This window comes from Corvus cornix, chromosome 10 (assembly GCF_000738735.6).
Source record: "Corvus cornix cornix isolate S_Up_H32 chromosome 10, ASM73873v5, whole genome shotgun sequence".
Taxonomy (NCBI): Eukaryota; Metazoa; Chordata; class Aves; order Passeriformes; family Corvidae; genus Corvus; species Corvus cornix.
The window spans coordinates 2,495,638-2,519,158 of NC_046340.1; the positions used below are offsets into that span (position 1 = coordinate 2,495,638).

The 23,521-nt window shown below is 41.6% G+C and overlaps 1 protein-coding gene and 1 long non-coding RNA gene across 3 annotated transcripts in view; one reads left to right on the plus strand and one right to left on the minus strand.

Moving 5' to 3' along the window:
- The window catches only part of FBN1 (fibrillin 1), a 145,040-nt gene extending 137,341 nt beyond the window's left edge, over positions 1 to 7,699 (minus strand). Inside the window, exons 1-2 of one of the 2 annotated variants that reach the window (XR_005602806.1) lie at positions 7,632 to 7,699; positions 6,940 to 7,211 (exon numbers count right to left, since the gene is read on the minus strand). Coding sequence is in view for 1 of the 2 variants with exons in the window: in XM_039557878.1 (XP_039413812.1) it covers positions 6,940 to 7,106 (167 nt within the window). In the remaining variant the exon portion in view is untranslated. The remainder of the gene's footprint in view (positions 1 to 6,939; positions 7,212 to 7,631) is intronic. The other variant, XM_039557878.1, reaches the window with a different exon arrangement.
- Positions 7,700 to 7,892: 193 nt separating this feature from the next.
- LOC109143457 lies at positions 7,893 to 12,009 on the plus strand. Its single transcript, XR_002043663.3, has 2 exons — positions 7,893 to 8,200; positions 8,293 to 12,009. It is a non-coding gene; the product is annotated as an uncharacterized LOC109143457 (long non-coding RNA).
- The last annotated feature ends 11,512 nt before the right edge of the window (positions 12,010 to 23,521 follow it).

Genomic DNA, 23,521 nt, shown 5'->3' on the forward strand with positions numbered 1-23,521 from the left:
AAACAACAGATTCTCCAGCAAGTCAACACTGAAAATATTTTTCCAGATAAAAGCTAGACCTCCTTCATACTTCAGTGAAGATCTGTAAGCAAAACCAGAAGGCTGAGGTTTTAATTTAACAGGCTACATTTTACATCCCAAGGTACCTTCCAAAGAAGAGCCCAACTTTCCTCAAGTGTCACGAAAAACCAAATGGTTGTCCTCACACCTCTATCTGCACACCAGCCTTAGCATGAATGAGGCTGTTCAGTAGGTCTGAAATCCTTTTTAAAATATTAAATAAGTACAACCAGGTGGGAAAGTCAGAATGGATGAGAAAACAATCAAAAGAGAAATGTAAGATCAAAAAGCTACAAATATATTTCCCAGCACATTGCAATGGTTAATCAGAAACAACCCAGGCCACAATTGCTCCGTTCTACAAAAATATTTACTGAGTCTGGGGAGCAAGACCAAAGTGACAGACATGCCTGTATATCCTCTTCATGTTTAGGGTTCATTAAGGAGATGAAGAAGAAGGATGAGATGGGAGTCAATCTCATTGCAACACAAAGAAGTTAATGATTCATTTCTTACTATTTTTGTACGTGCACATTCAAAGATCTCAAGGTCCTAAAGTCTTTTTTAAGTAGAGATGGCCTCCTATTACCCAGTGTCTATCACATTTCTACCAAGAGGAAGTTTTCCTAGTTATCCACACAGCTAAATATTTGGGGTCTTTCATATTGGGTGACACTGTTCTAACAATCACAGGTTAGAACAGTTGCTCAGTCCGTGAACATATTGAAAGTCACCCTTGTCAAAATGTATTGAAGTTTATACACTAAACCTTAAGTTTGCAGGATGGAAGATGAATGACAAAGACTGTCCTAAGTGAGCAGCAATGCTGAGCAACACACCACAGGAAAGGAAAATAAGCATACAGGGAAACAGAAGCTGCAGTCTTATTTGATAAGGATGACTGTAAGTGAAGCTGACAGATGGACTGTTCCTGCCAAGCTCTAACCCAGACATCCTCCCTTTGCTCCCACGTCAACTGAGAGCAGCCCTCTGCTAACTTCAAGTCTGCATCCTCAAGCCCAGCACAGCCCCAAAGGCTCTGACACCACTGTGTGAAGCTGCACACAGAGCAGAAGCTTATCCAGTGACAAGGCAAACAGACCCAGATGACATCGAATCTGGTGAACAACTTGTGGAACCACCACTGAACAAAAAATGTGTCCTGTGCTGGCTAACAACAGGGGAGAAGTCTACTTTTATAAATCTTAAATAGGCTGAGCGAAGTGCAGCTATGCCTAGCCAGAGTTTCTTCTGTCTCCTTGAAGCAATTCTGTCAGGAAACCTGCACTGGAAACTGAAAATTACTGCACTCTTCTCCAACAAGACACACTTTCTGCAGGTGCTGTTCTTCCCCCGACCCTTTATGCCTCCAGTTTCTGAAGACAGTACACCCCTGTCAATAAAAGTTCAATTAAACACTAAGAAACAGATGAGAAACTCTCCAGAAAGACACCACCACACGTAAGAGTAGACAACTGCGTAACAAATCCACAAAAGGAAACGATTACCTGGAGCACAAAGAAAGAGACAAAGTACAATCCACAACATCTCTTGTGTTCTGAGTTCTGAGTGGGATTAATCTGTTTGTAACCTGCCAAGAAATTAAGTCACAGCAACAATGAGCCTTAAAGGACCCCTCAGGATGTAGGACAGTAAGGTACCTTCCTGTGATGGGGCACAAAGTGACAATACTGATGTGAAATACATGAAAGCCACCACAGGCCAGCTGTGACTGGTCCTGCAGCATCTGGGGCAGTGTATCAGCCAGCCTGATACAGCCAAGAGCTATGCAGACAACAATGAATAAATAGATACATGAGGGGAAGAAAGGAAAATAATTACATCCAGTCTTGCCTTCCTGATCTTCAACATGTCACCCTGGCACAGTGGTGCTGGGTCACAGGAAACCTGCTTCATCTTAGTCTCACCAGCCGATTTTACAACACTTCCAAAACAATCTTGTTCCATACAGTACATCATGAATGCTGCTACACTGTTTATTGTACCCCTTTTCCTCTGTTTTCTCTATTTATGACCTACTACCATCAAATGGCAAGAAAGTATTTATCTAATGTATTTTAGGAGAGGCACGTGGTGCTTCAAAACCATTTGCGTCCTGCTACCATATAATATTAGAAAGGATCACAGAGAGGAAGACTGGCTAAGCTGTTGGTAACAGAATCACATGTGCCTGACAGCCTCCCCAGTGAAAGGGAGGCTACAACAGTATTCACCAAGAGTTTTAACCACAGGTTTCACTGGCATGGCCAAAGTGAATGAAGTCCTAATTCTGCCCTACAAACTACAAAGGTCTAGAAGTCTATCCCCAAAACTGATAAACCAGAATTCTGATTAAGGCTGTGCCTTCTAAAGAGATGCTGTCCAAATGACACAATTTGAATATCTAAATGGAGACTACAAGGACTACAAAGCCCTGGAGATTATTTCCTTTTTACTGTTTTTCTTCTGCTCCATGAAGTCACACCTACATCAAATCACATCATACCAAAAGAGAGGAAACACATATATGAGGCACAGTGCCAATATCTTGTGAGCTTATTTCACTCCAGAACTAGATTTCCAAGCACCATGCAATGCCAAAAGAACAGCACCACAACCATTGGCAAATACATTCAGAGAGGTGCAGAATAGTAACACTACATGTAGTTGCCAAAGACTTCAGGTTTCACACTAGGATGTGCTGGAACAAAAGTTCTTCATCCTCCATGTAAGCTTTGCCCCACAGGCACAGAGGACGGGAAGGAGTCCAGCCATGCCACCTGGAAGCCAGGTGAGTGCTCCAGCACATTGGGTATTACAGCAACCTGCATGTATTTTTAATTAAGTTTTTTATTTCCAAGTATTCAGGCTGCCTCCCGCTTGCAGAGTGACATTGACAAGGTGTGGCACCAGCAGCTGCCCAGAGGTGTTGAGGCCACAAGTGGCAAGAAAAATGTTTGGAGGTTTTTCAGTATAAACAAATATTTACCAGTACAGAAAGTCTGCTTTTCTTCAGCAGGCTTTTAGTGGTAAATATTGGTTTAAAACAAAAACCAGAAGCCCTAATTATATAGTTGAACACTAGAATTAAGTTATAGATTTATGAGATTTATTCTATTGCAGGGAGCACTGATGCATAAAAGGGGTCAAGTCCAACCAAGTTTACTCAGGGAAGCTGTATCAGTAAACCTGTGGTCTTCATTTGAGATAACCAAAAGAAATTGGTCCAAAAAGCTCAATCCCCTATTGAACACCTATAATCGAAGACCTTTACGAATCATTTTGGAGCCAACTATTTTGCTCTGCAATATTCGCTATAATTTCAACGTAATAAAAACAAAGAAATTAAATCATTCTTGCACAAATACATTTAATTAGTCTCCTAATTAGAAACACGTCAGAATTCAGCTATCTTGAAGAAATTTCAGTTCTTTCAAAATTTCTGCTATTTGTTAGGCAAATCATTGCTTTCTTTGGCCATTATACTGAGAAGAGACTGATAAACATGACAAACATTGCTTAAAATATTAACAACTGACTGCTACCCATTAGTGTTTGAAGTCATCTAGCATCATCAGAAAATGAGAAATCCTAACTAATCCTAAAATCTTTGAGTACGATACTTCTTGTATTCAGACAAGTACCAATCAAATCAGCAGTAAATTATTTTTTACTTTATATTGAAAGGCATATGAATGGTTGCCTTCAAGTATGTATTGTTTAGAAAGAACTTCCCTCTCATGGCCAATTTTTCATGGTTTATTTCTTACAGAAGCTGACACTGCATTCGTAGGTGCTTAAGGGGTAGCAGGATAATGGCTTGATGCCTTATAACTCAATACAGTAACATCTGTGATAAAGTTCTGGGAATCTGGACAACTGTCTCACTAGCAGCTTATTATTTTAACTTGCTGAATCACAATGGATTCCAGCAACATTTCCATGACCAGAGAGTCTGGTTATGTTTTTTAATAATTACTGCCTTTATTCTGATTGCTTTCTGATCACTTAGAGACACCAGCACATAAATATACATTGCAACAGGCCAAACACAGATGGTATTAAAAGACTTCCCCTCTAATGCCTCCATAGCAGGATTGATTCAAACTACATAAGCAGCAAGGGTAAAGTCTTAAAATGAGAAGCTAAGAGGCACTTCCAAATAATTTATAATTACTACAATTAAAACATGCTTCTAAAATCACATTATACATTCGGACAGCTCACAGGCATAAACAATGAGGCAAAGGTCACACAGATGAAAGCAAACATCTCCTGCAGTCAACAGCTTGCAGTAAAAAATGTTAAGCAGGAGAAATCATGAGAATTGAAACAGATCTTGGGCTTCATTTTAACCTACAAGTCCAGAATTCACACAGACTAACCTCAATACTTTCAAATGCTAAAGACTTTCAATAGTCATTATAATCAAACACACAAAAAGAATAAATGTAAAGGGTTTGCTCTAAAAACGTATCCCCGTGGGCCTTACAATCAGAGCAAGAGTTCATTTCAAAATGAAAAGAAAGTCTTAGTCAACTGCAATAACATGAAAATAAAGTTTCCCAGCATCTGTTATGACTTGTATTACAATTATCAGATTCCCAAATGCATTTGTACTGACGAACAAGTTAAAAAAATACTATGTCTTCTTGTAAAATCATATTTTTAGTGTTTCAGTCCTCCAATTACAATGAATAATGTATATACGGTTCCTGTACATTCAAAATATGTTTTCCATCTGTCCTTCCAAAGAATTCGTTCCAACCTTGTCTGTTAAAATGACAATTCTTTTTATTCACATTGTACAGTACAGTACCGCACCTAAGAAAGTGCTCAAACTTCTAAACTGGAAATATCCAGCAGGATTCACCCAACAACTATCAAAATTACTGTCCTCCAAGCAATTTGGGAACTCTATACTCAGCCTAAAATCAGGGTTACAAAAAAAGATATAACAAGAAACTAAACTAATAATTTGTTTTGTCTTCATCTCAGTTCATCTGGCAAATTATTACATCCTTGTTAAGAATCTGCTTCCCAGGGGCACTCACTCTTATTTGTAATATTCAAAAAAACTAAGATACAGAATACCTAAAATTTATGTTGACATTACCTCTAGATTTGCAGATTACTAAGCAGACATGTAACTCATAGATAATAGACAATAAAAGGAAGAATTATTGCAAAGGACATAAAATATGGCAGGCTTCTGTTAAGCATAAGAATCAACTCAGAGAATTAAGTACTTACCCTAATCCATTTTAGATTCCAAAAATAATTAACACTTGAAATATCATTCCTGGATGCACTGTTATTACTGTCCAAAGAGCACAGGTTAGAGTGACAGTTATATACACCAAAGAAATCTTATCCTCAGCTAAGGTGCCTCTAACTTCCACCAAGTCAGCACAGCGTGCTAGATGGCACACTCTGTGCCACTGAGCAAAAAAGGGTGTTTATCAGTTTGATATTAGCTCAGAGTTCTACAACAACACAGATTATTAAAACACCCTGAAGAATACAGGCACTTTCTAATAAAAGTTTTTCCTTATCATCTTTTGTTGCTTGCAATTAGTCCCTCAAACTCTGTACATCCTTCTCACCACCTAGACTGTCACATCTACTTTGGATCTGCTCTGTCCAACTATTTACTTTGTGACAAGGTATAAGGAAATTAAATAAGAGAGTCTGATCCTACAAAATCAGATCCATGAAAAACAGTGCTGACAGCTTGCATCCATTTTTGCAGCATGCAGACCTAAAAACACAAACCTTTTTCAATCAGGCAAGCATTAAAAAAGCCAAGATTGTAAATCGAAATATAGGTAAAAAAGTACTGTAGAACTATGAGGAAGTTAGCAAGAAATTAAAGCATATTCATCAAGGCCTCTAACAATAAAGTTCTAATAGCTCCTTTTTGAGGAAATGGGGGGGTAAGAAAGTAGCCTGCATCCCTTACAGAACCATAACTATTTTAATGCAATTTTTGTTACACAAAATTTTGTCCTCTGTCTGACAACAGAAAAAATCTGGCTATTGGCTGAAAAGGCACACTGGATCACCTGAGAAAGGAAACTTCTTTTTTATTATTTTATTACAAACTTTTCACCTAGATTTTCAGCTGCACATGCATGCAATGCCTTTCAGCTGACTTCACAACTATTTTTGCATTGGAAAGGTGTTCCATTAGAATTGGGAAAAGTTTGCCTGACGCAGATTTAGCTCGCCAAAAAACCTCTCTGTTAAGCATGTACCACAATGTTTCATAAGAAATTACACTCTTGTATGCTTGGGCTCACTCATACTAGTACTAGATAGTCAGACAGTCTACTTGAGAGGAGAATGGACATCACAAAAGGTTCAAGGCGGAGATGAAAGAGGACAGCTGATGGAAAGGGCATGCTGTGGGCTCCAGGCATCACCGTTATCCTGCTTTAGGCAAAGCAGAAGCGCGGGATGCGGGAGGAATGCACAAGCCCACAGCGTGCCTTTATCTAAGGCCTTCCTAGAAGATAAATCAGCAACCCCCGCGCTGCTGCGGCTCATCCTCACGAAGCATCGCCCACCCAGAGGCGAAGAACGGCTGCAGGTCGCAGAGGACCCAGCACCCGGTCCCGCGGGGGGGGCTGGCAGGGTGGCGGGGCTCCGAGCCCAGGCGCTACCCTGCGGTGCTGCCGGCGGCGTTCGGCGCCCCCAGCCCAAACCGCTCCTCGGTACGGGCAGCCCCAAGGGGGCTCGGGGAGCTCTCGCACCCCCAGAGCTCCAGGGGTTCTGGCTGTGGATGCACACACACTCACACCCGCAGGCAGATGTACACCGGCTGCCCGGCCCGCGCCGCGGCACCCCGGGAGGGGCCGGGGCCGGCCCCGCACCTACCCTTTGAGCGCGTCGTGCCCGCCGCCGTGCCCTCGCCTCTTGGCCCGGCTGGACCGGCTCTCCTTGGCGCTCACCCCCTCGGCGTGTCCGGCGGCGGCGGCGCCCGCCTGGGACGCCCACAGCACGGCAACTCCCAGGGCGATCCCCAGCAGCCGCCCCCGCCACATCGCGTCCCCCGAGCCCCCGGGCTGCGAGCGGCCGCTGCCTCCTCTCCGCCGCCGAAGACCGCCGGTCCCCGCCGCCCTGTCTCCGACCAGCCTCTCCAAGGCGAGCTGCGAGGGGAGAAATGAGGAGGAAAAGGAGTTAGGGGACCGAGGAAAAGCGGCCGCGCCCCCCCCGCGCCCCCCGCCGCCTGCCCCCGCGCCCCGGCGCCGTCGGCCCCCGGCCAGCCCGGCGCTATCGCGCCCGCGAGAGGCGGCGGCCGCGGGGGATGGCGAGGGGCTGCCCGGGGCCGCGCGGGCTCTGCCTCCCTCCAGCAGCATCCGCGGGGGCTCCCGCACCCGCCGCGGACAGACCGCGGCCGCCGCCACCGCTCCCGAAGCCGCTCCGGGGCTGGAAGCGTTCCCCGGGGATGAACCCTCCCGGCTCCCCGAGCCGGGCACCGCTAGAGCCGCAGCGGCCGAAGCGCCGCGGGCAGGAGCCCCGCGCCCAGCCCGCCCGCCCCGGGAGAAGCCGCTGCGAGGGGCGCGCACCCGCTGGAGCCGCCGCCGCCGGCTGCCGTTCCCGCTGCTGTTCCAGCTGCGGCCGCTGCACCCACCGCTAATCCAGCTGCGGTTCCAGTGCCCCCTCCCTCCTCCTCCTCCTTTTTCCCCTCCTCTCTCCCCCCCTCTCCTCTTCAAGTATCGCCCGCCCAACTCTTTCTCGCGAGAGAGAGGGGAATAAAAATGTTCCCCCCACCCCCGAGCCGCCAACCCGGGGGCTCCCAGCGCTGCCCGGGCGGCCTCTGGCCCGCCCCGCCGTGGGTCACCTGCGGCCGGCCCGGGGCTGGCGGGATGCTCGGCTCCCAGAGGCTCCCCGGGAGCCGCGGGTAGCGTGCGGTGCTGCCCGGGAGGACGCGGCGCTCCCGCTCTCTCCGCTTCGGAGGCGGCTGCGGCCAGGCAGCGCTGCCAGCTCGGGTTACCCCGCGGGTCCCCGGCTCACACGGCGGCAGAAGCATCAGCGCCTGGGGTAGCCTTAATGCTGAGCCAAGTGTGTCAGACAGGAGTGAGGAGGAACCGAAGGAAGTGCCCGCCTATACCTCCGTCTAAAGGCATATAGATAGGTATGTGTAGAGGTATCTGTCTCCTAGAGGTGCAGCATTTTGCATCTATGGCTTATGAAAAATAACATAAAGGTATCTGTTTCCCTTATAAGGAAAAACAGCAACGATGGTGGCTTTACCGGAGAGGCTGCTGCAGAATGAATAATGCACTTTCTAGTAACTAACATGGCACAGACACCAAGGCACCGAGCTCTTCTGTACCTACTCCTAAATCTCCACAGCCAGCTCCAGAACAAATGCCTGCCTCATCCTTCTCAAGGAAAGGAAGCCCTGCAGTTTTTATTTATGGTTTAAATCAAAAAGAGCAACCACTACGAACACCTGAAAGGTAGAACGTTTTTATACTGAAATAACTGAGGAGGGAACACAACACAACACAGTTAATAGAGTTCAGACCCAGATTCTATATGCTCCTATCAAGTAACTCTCTGAACCAGGATTATCCCATTTCAACAAACACAGGAAATACAAAACAAACAAAAAGCAAACCAATTAGACTGAACGTAAATGATACTTATGGATTCTGCTGCTGCTCACATATAAATATTTAGGCAGAAATGTTGGATTCCTAATTTGCAGGTATTTCCCTTTTTTGTTAGTTTCAGGCAGGTACTGATGGTAAGTGGTTCTGTAGTATTGAATTGATGTTGCAAATGCTCAGCTGCACAATTTCATAAGCAAGCAGCTGCCCCCACACAGCAGCTGTCAAACCACCACCCTGCCCAAAGATAAATGCATGGTGTATTCTGCCACTAATACAGTCTCAGGAAAAGAGGAAGTAGTGTGTAAGATTTCCTAGAACCAATCTCTGTTTACAGCTGAATTGTAGGTGACACAAGGTATGACATGCTATTTGAAATACAGAGTTTGAATCAGTTTACAGTAGTTTATATACTACATATTTAAATATGCATTATCCTTCTAAACACACATAGAAGTATCTAAACTATGTACTCACCACAATAGCAGCTTTCTAATCCTTTTGGCTGATTTTTATCATCAAGAAAAGTGCTAGATTCTGCAAATTACAAAACAGTCATTTGATTTTGACCATTTCAATGTCACTGTTTAACAGTTTACTGTTAAAACTTTCAGGTGCAATGTATAAGGTAAAAGGTAGATGTGAAATACTACGAGATACTGGCCCAAGAAAGAAGTCATGGAGTACAGAGTATGCCACTTCAGTGTGTCTGAACAAGGCTCAGGACAGTAGCAGCCCACACTTCATACCACTATTTTGTAACTTGTGCAAAATTAACAAATTAACTTCAATTCTGCAAGCAAAGTATTACTGATTTGCAGTTTGCACCACAGAAGTAGATGTTACGGGTTGTGATTAATGTGAAATGTTCATTTTCCTGTTACAATCTAGTTGAATAAACAGGAATTTTATTTTTCAAAGTTTTTCTTGTTTGTCTAACACACAAGTATACAAAGATAAGATTTTTTTTTATGGCTATGCTGGTTGAAGAGACAATATAGCGTTGTCTAAAGGATTTTGTATTTCTTTTGCAGTGTCAAATTAAAATTTTCTCAAACCCAAAAAGAGATGAAGAAAAGGTGGTAGTAATTATCCCTTCAATTAAGAAATTCAGGACACGCAGTACGTTGATATACAGTTCTCTTCCTTCACTATCCTCTATGCATACAGCAAAATCTAAACATTTACTTAGTGAATATAGAAGTTAAACTGAGCCACTGCAAAAATGTCATCAGATATTTACTAAATATGTTTATAATGTGAAGATAGAATTTACCAGTAAACAAAAGTGAGTTATGAAAGGAATTCTGGGTTGCTATTTACTCAAACATTCTTTTGGTTTCAACATTTTCTGTTTCAACTGCTTTAATTTTGTGGATGATCTACCAGAAAAATATCTAGTCTGTGTCACAGGCTAATGGGGTGACTTTCTCATATCTCCTAGCACATTTTATGATGTTTTTTTTTGGTATCTTGCATGGTTGCAGAAATGGGGATTACACTATATGAAGTAATGTTACATGATATGTGGGCTGGAAGTTCATTAATCTGGTGAAATATGTAGCACATCATCAACTTCTGGTGTGTCATTTTAAAGAATATGCTTATACATTAGAAGTACTTACATTGTTGACAACTTTAAAATAGTGCCCACCTGGGTTCTCAAACCACTAGAAAAATACATTGTCATAAGCCAAGGACTTAAAACAACTTCTGCTCTCTGCTGCTGAACAGAGCTGCTAATAAGGGTCATCCACTCTTGCCCACAGCCACTTGAGTCTCTGCAAACATTTGGACTCTGAAGAACATCTAGACAAACAGATTTCTATATGGTCTCCAAAACACTTGTCAGCCACTTGAAGTTTCACTTAAGGAAAAAAAAAACAAGGCAACTAAGAAGCAATTCTGATGATCCAGTTGATCACCATTTCCTGTGACAAACAGAAAGATGAACTCTTAGATTAACCGAGATCCAGCAACTCAGTGATATTTGAGTTCCTTGATCAAACCATGCAATCAAACCCAAAAATAAAAGACACCAAGAACAAGACATATAAGATCATTGCAACACGCACAGTGGAATTTTCCATAACATATAAGCAACTATTTTTCCACAATGCTCATTCTTCCAGGTGATTTTGAGACTCTTGTAGCTGTATTTTGGAAGACATAGATGACATGGCTTGTGGTGGCAGGGCCCAGAATCAGGGCAGGTTAATTACAGGTAGATTGATTATAAGAGGGAATGATAGAAGAGACATAGACTACACTTTACAGCTGGGTATCACCTGGGAAACAATGACCCTAAATATTCAACTATACACACACTTTAAATCAAGACCAGTACATTCCTCTTGTGAAAGACACGCTACTTGCTAACCATGCCTTGGTGCACCTCCCTGTGTTTATCAGCATCATGAACAGAAATCATTTTACACAGTGCCCAAATTATTAACATGTAACTGATCCTCAGAGACATACCTATTTGTCCTGCTATTTGGCTCCCATAAAAACACTGAACTGAAATTTTCAGTGCTGGTGATCTTCGTGCTCAGCAGCAGAGGTGCAAAGTACTGGTCTCCCTCCTTGCTGGCCTTGGGCTAGCCAGTCCTCTTCATCTTACTCAAACACTCCTTCCTCTCCTCCTGAAGGATGGTGAGCAGAATTGTCATATTTCAGGCAAATTGTTGTGAACTGTTGCAAATAAAAAAATCTCACTGGAAATACTGTGATATGCTGGGAGCTCATTTCATAAAGTGTTTCTTTATTTCAATTTGTATGAACTTTTGCAATAATTGCATTTTTTTATTCTGTAAATTTACTCTAACCCAAGTGAGCAAAAATAAGTATGTCCATCTTACATGTTTCTTTATTAAGAGGGCCTTTATTATGCCAATGAAAACAAATAGTGTGGGAAAGTTTTAGTGTGTGTATTTTTTTAAGTACGTTACAAGCACAAACAGTAATTACATCCAGACAACCAATTAACTGGTTTAAATCTAAAAAAATAAAATAAATTAGGTAACTCGAAATAAAACAAGTATCCATTTTTCTTAATGCTGTTGGGTCAGACAAGCTGTGATAAGTAGCTATGGAGTTCAGTAATGATAGATATGGGGACATATTTCACCCGAGACTTTAACTTCATTTTTACAAATGATTTTATTTGAAGTTTTCATCTGTCAGCAGAGTTTACAGTGATGGAGAAGGAAATCCAACCTACATAAGCATATAATTCCATAACTTGTGATACTGTGCAAAGTGTTGTAATATTTCTGTAATATAAGAAATATAAGAAGAAATAAAATAAGTTCTTTCTTGGCTTAGACATTAGGGGCCTATGTGCTTCTGCAGAAATTACAATATTTTATCTCAGTTGTATCTGAAGTGAGCATAAACATATTACATTTTATTACATTCAGAGCACATCTCTCCTGTTTATGCCTCTATGAAATAGTTTTAGCACAGATCTCATGTTGTTCTAAACAAAATAGCACTTTTAATTTAAAAGAACAAGGCAAATTTTTGTATCACCCCACCAAGAACCAGACATTTGTCCTCACTAAGATCTGCATGAAACAGATGTGCTTTCTCCTCTAAAACACCTGGATTCCTCAGTATCAGTGACAAAGAAAGTACAAGGAAACTCAAAAGAGGGCCTAATTCAGACATTCCCTTCTCGGTATTTTTTTAAGGAATGTTCTGTACCCCGTTCAAATGAGATCTAAAACTCGATCTCATTTTAAATCAATCCTTACCCAGTAAGGGTGAAACTTCTTGCACATCTCCATTTGCTGAAGGCAGCTTCCATTGTCAGAGTTATTCATGGGGGTCCTAAAGAAAAGAGAACTAAACCAGAAGAAATCCTATGACTTTCATTCTGTCGTCCAGGTAGGGGAAGCACCAACCTATTTTTGTAAGACTAGGGTTGAATAAAAATACAACTAAAATACAGTGGAATTTTATTTTTAATCCCAATCTAATATACCTACAGTGATGTATTTAATTCTATGTGTACTGCTAGAAAATCTAGTTTAACAATAGCAATTGCTTCTTTGATTTAAAAATAAGAATTTTAATCCACCCTTAGTGCAAGAAAAGGAAATATATATACTACTACTTTCTGTCAGCTAATAACCCTGTCAAATTTAATGGGAATTTTGCCAGAGTAACAGTTGCAAGCCAAGCTTCCTCAGTCTTACATTTGTCCCCAATGACCTCTTAAATCCCACCTGTAAACTCAGAAGCAAAGTGAAACAACTTTCATGGCTTAGCATAAAATACCAACTGATAGGGGAATTTCCAGCCTAAAACATTGAGCAAAATGGATATAGCTTTTTATCCAAATTAATACATTCCAAGTGGGTGGAAATCAGTAACCAAGAGCCTCTTGTAACTCTGATTTATGCAGAACTCCCTACTGACTCCAACAAAGACAGCTGAATCAGGCCCTACATTCCTTCAAACACTGTCAGCAAGGGATTGGGTGTCTCTGCCTCTGTTTTCCATCCTAGTGCTCCTCTGGCTATGCGATGTCTCTGTTGATAGGGAGTTGCCCCATGATGCAGTTGAAATAATAAAATAGGTAATAAGAGACCAGGGATTAGACTCTGAACCCACCACATTCCATTTGCAAGGCCCTTCCTTTGAGAAATAACACTATGAGAGCATTGCATACAGCTCTCATAGAATCAATGATGAGTTTAAATTGGAAGGGACTTGTGAAAGTCATTCAGTCCAGTTCCCTGGTTAGAGCAGGACCAACCTAAGAATGGGCTGCTCAGGCTCTATCCAGATGAGTTCTGAATATCTCCAAGGATGGACACCCCACTTTTCTGGAGTAACCTACTCTGTGGTTTCACAACCCTTGCTGTGATAGATTTTTCTTAATACTTAGTAGGAATTTCCCTTCCTAGAATTTGTGCCTGCACTTCATCCTACCACTGCTCACCACCCACAAGAGTCAGGCTCTATCTCCTCTATACCCTGAAGACAGCAGGAAGATGCTCCCTCTAACCTGTGCTTCTTAAGTTTGGATGGACCCTCTGCTCAGAGAGCATTGCTTTAGCCCCTCACCATGTTGGTGTCCTCTGCCAGGCTTGTTCCAGGTGTCAGTGGCTTTTGGGTTTAGGGGTGAGTGTGGGTTTTTGTGCCAGGGTGCCCAGAGTTGGATACAGTACTGCAGGTGCAGGTTCTAAAGTACCAAAAGAGTAAAGAATTGCTTCCCTGCACTGCCTGGTTGCACTCGCAATTCACAGCCCCTGTGCAGTTGGCCGCCTCCGCCCCAAGAGCACCGCTGACTCACAGAGGACAGGGATGAGTCTCTGGCCAGTGAAGAGTTCACAACAGCTCTGATCTGCACTTTCCTTTATTCACTAACTTTCAAAAGGCTGACTTCATTTCCTCGGGTTTTCTAGATACCAGTAAACTGAGACAACCTCATCTGTGATTTCTTGCTGGGTGTAAAATCACCTGGGGATTTCCCTCCCACTAGTATTAAAATTTACTTACTGAGGATCACTGGGGCGTTACTGTATCAGGTTCACAAGTTTCAGCAGCCAGCCTTCATTGCCTGCAAACGTCCATCAGATGCAAGGTCTTTATACACCACACTGGATAGAACATGATCCATTTATTAATACACACATCTTTAATATATTGCACTGTGCACTTCCAGTACAGTTACTTGGGTAAATTCAGCCTACAGATGTCAATAGGAAACTTCCTATTAACTTACAGAAGATTCTGTTTAATTTTTAGCCCCTTCTTATTTATGTATTGGCTCAACTCACAGCAAACTCATTGATTTGCAGTATATAAACGCTTTATAGCTGTATCTGTAAGACACAATCAGCTTGCCTTTCTTTATAAGGAAACAAGAAATAAAAATTGCAGTTAATTTTAAAATATATTAATTTTACAAATAACCAAATTAAGTAAAAGAAGCTATTTGAGGAGGAAGTTGCAATAGATTCCACATACTGTGGCTCAAAGTGGGAATGAGAAGGGACAGGAAGAAAACTGTATGTTTTTTTGGAGGTTTAAAACCCCTTTTTTCTCTCCTACAGAAAAAATTTAAATACAGGGATAGAGTTAAAATCTAGTAGAATGAGAGTACTTAAAATGAGAGTAACTTTTACTAGTTTCTAGTACAAATTATTCAGATTATATTTAAATGAGGGAAGAAATTCCAACAATAAAAAAATCTTTTAAGCTTTTTTTGAAAAACAGAATTACTGCCTCTAGAACATCCCCAGTGGTTTACAAATTATCAACACCAGGTCCACCCAAAATTGCTATTACTGTGATGAATGGGGTAGAGCTCAGAAGAGATTGAGCTGCTACGTTTCTTCTTTAAAGAGTCAGGTTTTGACACTTTACAAATTTGAAATAAAGATGTTGAACACTTTTTCTAGCTTTGTGAACTCCTTTCAATACCAAGAAAAATACCACACAACTTCAGACAAATAAGAACAGAGGTCGAACAGGCACAGAGTCAGCAGAGGAAATGTCATTTGAAACCCAAGAGGGAGAGCCAAGGAAAAATACTCATGGGCAGGAGATGCTTGGGAAAAAGGACATCTCTATCTATCTATCTATAGATATATGGATATATATTAAGGCTGACTTTTCCCACTCCTGTTCATCAGTAAAAGGAAGGAAGTGTAATTTTATGGCTGAAAAGTGGATGATGTAAATAAGGAGATTCATGGTGCCTTTTCAAGATAAGGAAATCTTTCACAGGCTCCAGTCTGGAGGCATTTTATGATAAACTATTGGGAAAACAGTTTCCCTGCACTGCAATGATCTGGAGAAGCTTCCTTTGACACTACAAGCCTAGTCCAAGCCCAAGATAATTTTTTCCTCTCCACTTATTTCAGTGGAGTCCAGAGCATGCCCTGACTTCAGTGTGGTGAATGCTATTCCATCAGTTAAGCTAAGCTAGAGCAGCAAAATTTCTGAAAAGAGCCTACGCCATGGATTTGAAAGCTTTATGGAGAAATGGAAACAATTCCTTCCACATAGTTGGCTACAAAGTCTTCAAAGTCTTTCCTCCTGTTCAAAGTATGCAACCCCCTGTATTCATTGGTCTGCACATGAGGCTCTTTACCTACTTGCGGTTTTGTTACAAACAATGAAACAAAAAGCCTGTGACGTCTTGCTGACTGAATATTCAGAGTCCTGCACAGTGAAAATACAAAGTGAAATTCCAGAAGTGTTCTGCAAACCAAGAAATAACTGCTTTTTAATTTACTCAAACTTGTAAAAAATAAGTCTTCAGAATTCACATATGTATCATGCTCTAATACACACGTTCAAGAGTGTCAAATTCAGAGCTAAATGTCTTAAAAAAACAACTGTACCATTATATCAGTTCAGCAGATCACTGATATGCATGTGACAATAACAGTCATTCCCCATGGAATCCTGGTAAAAGTTCTTTCTTCTAGGGCAGCTCAGCATTTGAAACCTAACTAGAATTTTCTGTGTTATTTCTTTTTGTTTGGATTCCACCTTTTGCCCTATCACAAACTCCATTTTAAGGGTGGTTGATTTAGGCAACCCTGGTAACGACTTATCCTGCTTTGACAGATTTGTTTCACAAGTTGTCCTTCCCCTTCCTGCAGTCAAAAACTGTATAATACCATTTTCAAGTAAAAAAATAAAGAAAGAGAAAGAATAAAGTTCAAACATTTTAAATAGAATATTATCAATTATGCCACTGGCTACACCCATAATATGGGAAATGTTGGTCCTGTGCTTAACCGAATCCCATGCTGGAGAGCTCTTCTAACACATTTGGAACTAAATCTGCTTTACTGTGATTGAAGGACCAGAGTAGAAAGAAAACCTGAGGAACTTCTTCCATTCATGAAGAATGCAGGTGGGATTTAGCCCAGGAAGATGCTGCAGAGTACAACAGAGTGTTAATCTGCAAATCCCAGCTATAAACCCATCGGAATCTGCACTGCTCAGCCCCACTCCCGAGCTATCAGCAGACAGCTGTGTGTCAAGAACACCCTGGCTGACAGCTGCCAGGTGTGGAAGCTGCCGTTCTTCAGATGATCCACAAAATATCTTCCACAGTTGCCAGCACTTCTGCAAGAAAGCATTCAGCAGGCAGTGTGGTGATTTAATTTATAAGGTTGTTCATACTCCAGAAGCTCTCCAAAAGCCCAAGACTGGCCTATTGCAGTGTATGAACAGGACAGAAAGCAAGCTCCAGACAACTGGCCACTGCCTTTGACAGCAGGTCTAGGCAAACTGCAGCAGCATAGGAAATATATACACTCGGACAGCAAGGCACAAATGTGTACAGCAAGTAGCCCAGCTCTTGGATGACTCCAAAACTTCATTTGCCATAACAGGATCTTGCAGCTTTGGATATGGCCACTTGCACATTCATTTTAAGACCCTTTTTCCTTGTCAACAGTCTCATTCTTCTCGAACTACAAAGAGGGAAGAGAATAATTGTAAGGGTGGCAGAATATGTCTCATTATTAGGGATTTTAGCAAGTAGTTCTTATCAGTTGTGTCAGAGATTTGTGAAGGTGACTAAGCACTGGAACAGTTTGTGCCATAGAGGTTGTGGAGTCTCCATCCTTGGAGATATTCCAAATCCTGGGCAACTGGCTCTAGATGACCCTGCTTATTCAGTGCATGTGGGACCAGATGACCTCCAGAGCTCTTTGCCAACCCCAACCAGCCCATGATTCCGTGCTCTGACAAGTAGGGGTACCAGGATCCCACTGGAATCTATTCAATCACTTCCTCTTTGATTCTTCTACTGGGGCACAGTGTTGCAATAGATTTTCTGTTTCAGAAACCTTCAGTCATTGAGTCTGAATTCATACTGGCCAATTTCCCTGTTCTCCTAAGCGCAAGAACCCAGCAGTCCTACTTTGACTCACGTGTTAAGCTCTTAAATAACTACATGTGCTCCTTGGAGGAAGATACTGGATCATATGCATGCCTGGAATTGCAAGGTTATGGGACTACTACACAGACTGGGTGCAGAGAGCTAACAAATGGAACCCACAAAGAATAACAGCAATACCACCAAAGGAGGCAGGGAAACTTGTGTCAGCCCCCAGCCCCAGTGCCCACACTGCAGTGCTGGAGCAGCAGTGCTGAGTTGGGCCCACCTGCAGAACTGCCAGGTGTCAGGAAAGGTGCCCAAGCAGCAGCAGATCCTGCCCTGCTCAGGCCCACACATTCCCCAAGGTAGGGCCTGCCCACTCATTGAGTAAAGAAACTTCTGCACCAGCTGCCTGCTTTTTACAGCTATACAGATGATTTTATTTCAACATTACATGTCTTACCTGCTTCCTACACATGCACATGTGAATGATTTTGATTTAGTTTGACTGTTGACACTGCTTGTTCAAGAGAAGAGTTAAGAACAAGTTAAACTCCCTGGCTGATGAATTGGTCACAGCTTCCCACAGGGACTGCTCAGACATCCGCAGTGATAAATAGAGTCAAAGCCTCTACTGGCTCAGCTCATGTTTATTAGAACTATCTGCTAATGACCTAAAGGGAACAATCTTGAGAAGTGTAGGAAATAGTTTCCCCAGCTATTGGTTATTGTAGCATGCATCGCTGACACAGGCAAATAATCTCTTGTAAGTGCACTGCAGGAAGACAGGAGTTACGTTTCTACGAAGGATTTTACTTTTCACATTTGGTTTCCTTCCAGTTTGGAAGGAAACTGAGATACTTAAGTTTTCCACAAAAGAAAAATCATGTGGAAAAAAGGCCGGATTTGGATCTCCTAAACTGTTTCATTTCAATTTTGACTTTTTAGAGCTGCAAAAGTTTACAAACCAAGACTCATTTTAAAACAAAACACTCCAGTCAAACAGTGTTAAAATGTTTTGATTCTTGGAATGTTTCCATTTTTCTTCCACAACTAAATATGAAGACAAACACAATTCTGTGAAGTATTTTAGGAGAACTGTATTTTTTCAAATGGAAAATCATCAACATTTTCTTCATTGACCCTATACTCCTTTTATTCCCCTTTATTTTCTTCAAAATATTAGTCCAAAGCATTCTAGAATAAAATGGAAATGTTTCTAGTGGGAAGTTTGAAAAGAGCAACTAACTTCTGAGAAGTGAATCCTCTATCTACATTTTTCTTAATACACTCTGTCTAAGCAGAAACAGATGACAAGCCTCTTACTAGTTACCCTGTCTTCTCCAAGGACATTAGCAAGTCATTTCTGTTTAAAATACAGACTCCAGGAAGCAAAGAAAAAGTTAGCCAAGAACTTACCCATTAACTATTGCTAAATGTAGCCTGTGCTGCACACCTGGATTACAACCTCAGTAACTTGAGCAACAAATCTGGGATATACTGCAAAAGTAGAAGTTTCCATTCTGATCCTGTAGGTTCTTGCCTGTTTTCTACCTCGTGAAAGCTGCATAGTACACAAAATGGCCAACTGGCAAGTTTAAAGGAGGAACCCAGTCATCTGCCAGTCTCCTTATGTCCCCCAACTTCCACAGGCCCAAACAGTGTTAGACACACACCAAAACCTGGCACGTGCCACAGAACAAACACAGAGCAACACTGCAGTTAGGACTGGGTTCTGCTGGTGTTTCTGCAGCCTTGGCTGCAATTTAAGTCACTGTGACATTGACACCAACACCCCCTGTGAACACCTTTGAGGGCACAGAAAATAAGCATTTACTACATAGAGTTGAGAATTTCCTGCAGGTACGGATTTTAAAGCTGGGGGTACAGTTTGGCCTTTAATTAAATTCAACATACAAAGAACAATTTCACTTAGAGATTTATATTGGCAAGAATCCCAATCCCTGAAGTGGTTTCTCTACAGAAAGAGAAGAGGAGCAGAAGGAAGGAGAAGTTAGCAGAAGACTTTTGGTTTTTACAGAATACTAACGCTGCCCTTGAACGTATGGTGATGAAGTGTTACATAAACGTACGTGTGGTATGAGACCACTAGAGGGGAGTAAAGTAACTTAAAAGTGAATGTTTCCTCTACTCGGTTTTGCTGTACAAATTGCATTTGCACATGGTAATTAACAGCTATAGTAAAGCCAGAGTATTAAAGAATTGCATTTGCCTAACATTCTAAGCAAAGTTGATTAGATAATTACAGTATTTCTGTACCATTGTCCCCTCTCACTAGGCTGCAGGCTGACAGGGAACATTCATCATCTGGATGAAGCCAGAACACCAGGGATGGCATTCAGCCAGAACATTTGGCAATAGACATGGATTTCTTTACTTGTATTCAGATTTACAAAGAAGCAATGCTACATGATGGAAACAGACTCATTTCATCAAGTGTGAAAAAGGCAGTGGGCTCAAAAGCTTGCTTGGTAGGTAAGCATGTACAAGCAGGAAACGAAGAACCTTGGTTCTCACACAGATCACTGCCCAAATCTACACAAGAGTGAAATATTTACCCAAGCAACAAGAACAGAGAGGAGCATGATTAACTTGGAAGTGTGAAGTACTCTGCATCAGAATGCTGGGTGAAATCTCACTACAGCTGCAAGTAATGTGCTCCTGTATCACTGCCAGGTTGCCATCGTCTCCATTGTAAGCCATCCACACTGTGGGAGACAGGACTACACAGTGAATCTGCACAAAAGAGAAAAATAAATTTCAATGGGAAATCTTAGCAACTCCCACAGAACAAAGGGGAACACGAGAACAGAGTTCCAACAGCAGAAGAATAGCTTTGACAGCAAATTTTAAGGATGAATGACTGAAATATATATGTATGTGTGACTGTGTATCTCAATACTTCTGGGAAGTATACCCAGCTTGAGATTTTATGGGAAAAGGGACACAATACAGTAGTAAGTAGATCTTCAAAGTTAAGAGGAAAGTACCAACTACAAAGTAAAGTAAGAGGTAAGGGGCAAATGAGATCTGAAATTGCAAGGGTGTTACGTAGAGCCTGGGAATGCAAGCAGAGCTCTCCTTAGTTGCATATCCACAGGTTATACTTAGGGAACTTGAATTTAATCATAGCAGTCTTGAAAGGCTTTCACAATCTGATAGAATATTTTGCAAAGATGATTGTAGTCATTCTGCAGAACAGACAACTGCCTGAACCAGACTGAAAACTATCAAAGCATAGTAGGACCAAGACTGTTGGGTCTAATTTTTTCCTATTTATCATTTGCTGTCCTATATTATATCTGCAAGATAGAGCAGCTAAAGAAAATGTAGAGAACAAAAAGACAGCAAAGAAAAGAATACCACTGCATTCTGCTACTTTGGGGGTGTTGTTAAACAAAGTTTAAGCTAAATAGTGCTGAACTGCAACATTACTAGAATAAAATTTGATCTGGCTCCTACAGCATAAACACAGTATCAAAAAAAGAACCATCTGAATCAAAAAGGTGTAAGAGCAGGTAATCAGTTCTTGAATAAGGCAGGTAAGTTCTTTCAGCTGTATAACTTAGTGGGTGAAAATACATGACAGGCTTGTTTTAAGAGCTTCATTTAGTGACTCTATTATAATCTTGGCTAAACTATCCAAGTCCAAGCACATGTATTGCAACATTCCATCCCCCCTTCCGACTGGGGTCGGCTGTCCAATTTCAGGAGCTGCCACCCCCCATGCTACTCTGTTATTGCTTCATTCTTTCCTACTGACATTGGAAGGAAGAGGGCTAAGGAACACTTTTTACTAGGAGCTGTTGATTCTTGGGCTAAGGATCATCTTGCACCTTAAACTTTACTCACCAGGGAATGATTGCTGCTGTTTGCATGTAGATCTTCCCTCCAGGCCTCTACAGCTGATTTTCATTAAGGAAAACTTAAAATCTCCTTGGCAGCTCTGGAGCTCTCTGGAGTTGTCACTGCAAGAAGACACACAGTAAACATTAGGTGAGCAAGGATTTAACTGCATCTTTACCTACCTTCACATTCTCACATACATTGCAGTTTTGGTCACTGAGGTTGCCTGATACAACACAACCGAAACAGCAAGACAAAAGCAGTCACTCATGTGGAAGGTCCCTCCTATCAGTGTGGCCCCAGCTTCTAAATTAAATATGTAGGATCAGTAAATACTTCATTCTGCATTGAAACAACTGAGCTTTTAAACACAGGGAATTTGTTAAAAGCTGTGGAAATTGACAGTAAGAGCACACAACACTGAACAAGGTAACAGAAATAAAATACATTGCAAAAAGTTACATTTTAGAATTTTAAAAGCAGTTTGCACATTGTTGCTAAGTGTGGCATTTGGGGGAGCAACTACAGAGAGACTCTTGAACCCACCTCAGATGGAATATTTGGAAAAGTTCCATGTGATCCAAACTGTCTGAATGGTCAGAGATGTCCTACAGGAGAGCTGGACATTTACAGATCCAATCTTCACCTGGGAAGGCTTCTGAACTTGCCCAAGGATTGAATTCATCTGATGTATTGGCTCAAACTCTTGTAAAAGTACCTCTTCCACAGGACTAAATGTGCTTGTTTTTTACCTTGTGGAATTTGGGAAAATGTTTAAGCTAACCAGAAAGAGCCACTCATCACTGGAAAAAAAAAAAAAAAAAAAAGGAAAAAAGCCTCCACTTGGGGCTTAGAGGACAACTAGTAAAAAGTTTCCTTTGCAGACAAGGCCACAGCTATTTCCTCAGCTAAGAGCTCGGAATTTGGCCCTTGAACTTAACCACGGCCCGTGTTTGTTTAGGCACCAGCGGTCTCTCATGGCCTCAGTTTGCTCCCACTGACGATGACAAACCCCACCTCACTAGAGAGGAAGTGGGGTTGGATTTATGGGCACATGAAAGGCCACCAAGAAATTCAGAAGTCTCTCAGAGCGCCTGTGAGAGTCTCAAGTCACAACCCAGGCCTGCGTACCAAGAGCTGTAATGCATTCTGCCTGGCCAGTTGGCCTGGAATATAAACAAGCAGGACATTTTTATAAAGGAAGTTAAACACATTTGTCTTCAGATTCTGTACTATTTTCCTCTTAAAACTCAAAAGATTCTCCAACTGAACTCTGATGTTCAACTCCAAAAGACCAAATAACCTTACAGCAACCTTACAGCAGTTACATGTTACATATGAAAGGCACACAGAACATCTTTGAAAGAACAGTCAGACTTTTTTCTTCTCCTGATATCACAGAACAGTAGCAAGCAGCGCCTTTTGGCTTAGAACTCCCATATTACTGCAGCTGTGAACTGCTGGCCCATTACTATGAATTGCAACAAGTGTGATTTAATCACCCCTGCGTAAGCCAGCAGCAAAATGCTCTGCTCGTCACAGGATCACTGGAAAAGAAATGCCATCCCAAGGAAAGAAAAAGGTCTAGGAAAAAAGACACATTTTGCAATTCTCTTTAAAATGCAAGCAGGCCTTTAAAGTAGGAAATTTCTAAGCATCAGGAGGGCAAATTACTACATCTTCAGTTTATCCTGATAACCTATACTATTTAAGAAACACCTACAGAACATGGTCATTCTAATTGATACCTTTCTTATACCCAGTATGAGCTATTTTTCACTGTATCAAAGGGAAGAATAATTGAAACGTGATTTGTTATGATAATTTAATGAAAAAATGCAAGCATATTTGCTTTTGTTGTGGGAACACAAACAGAGGCTTACAAGAGGTCCTTCAAAATGGAAAAGTCAATTAAAAGACTAACTTCAAACAAATCCCAAAACATCTCTCATTACGCTCGGAAGGAATTTTGATAGCCATTTAAAAAATGACCACAAGTTACAGTAGCTTGGTTTTAGATAAACACTGCACTGCAAGCTAAATCGAATATAAAAATAGATTCTATTTAATAAATTTGTATCTAGTGCACTATAAACATTTATGAAATTGTTAT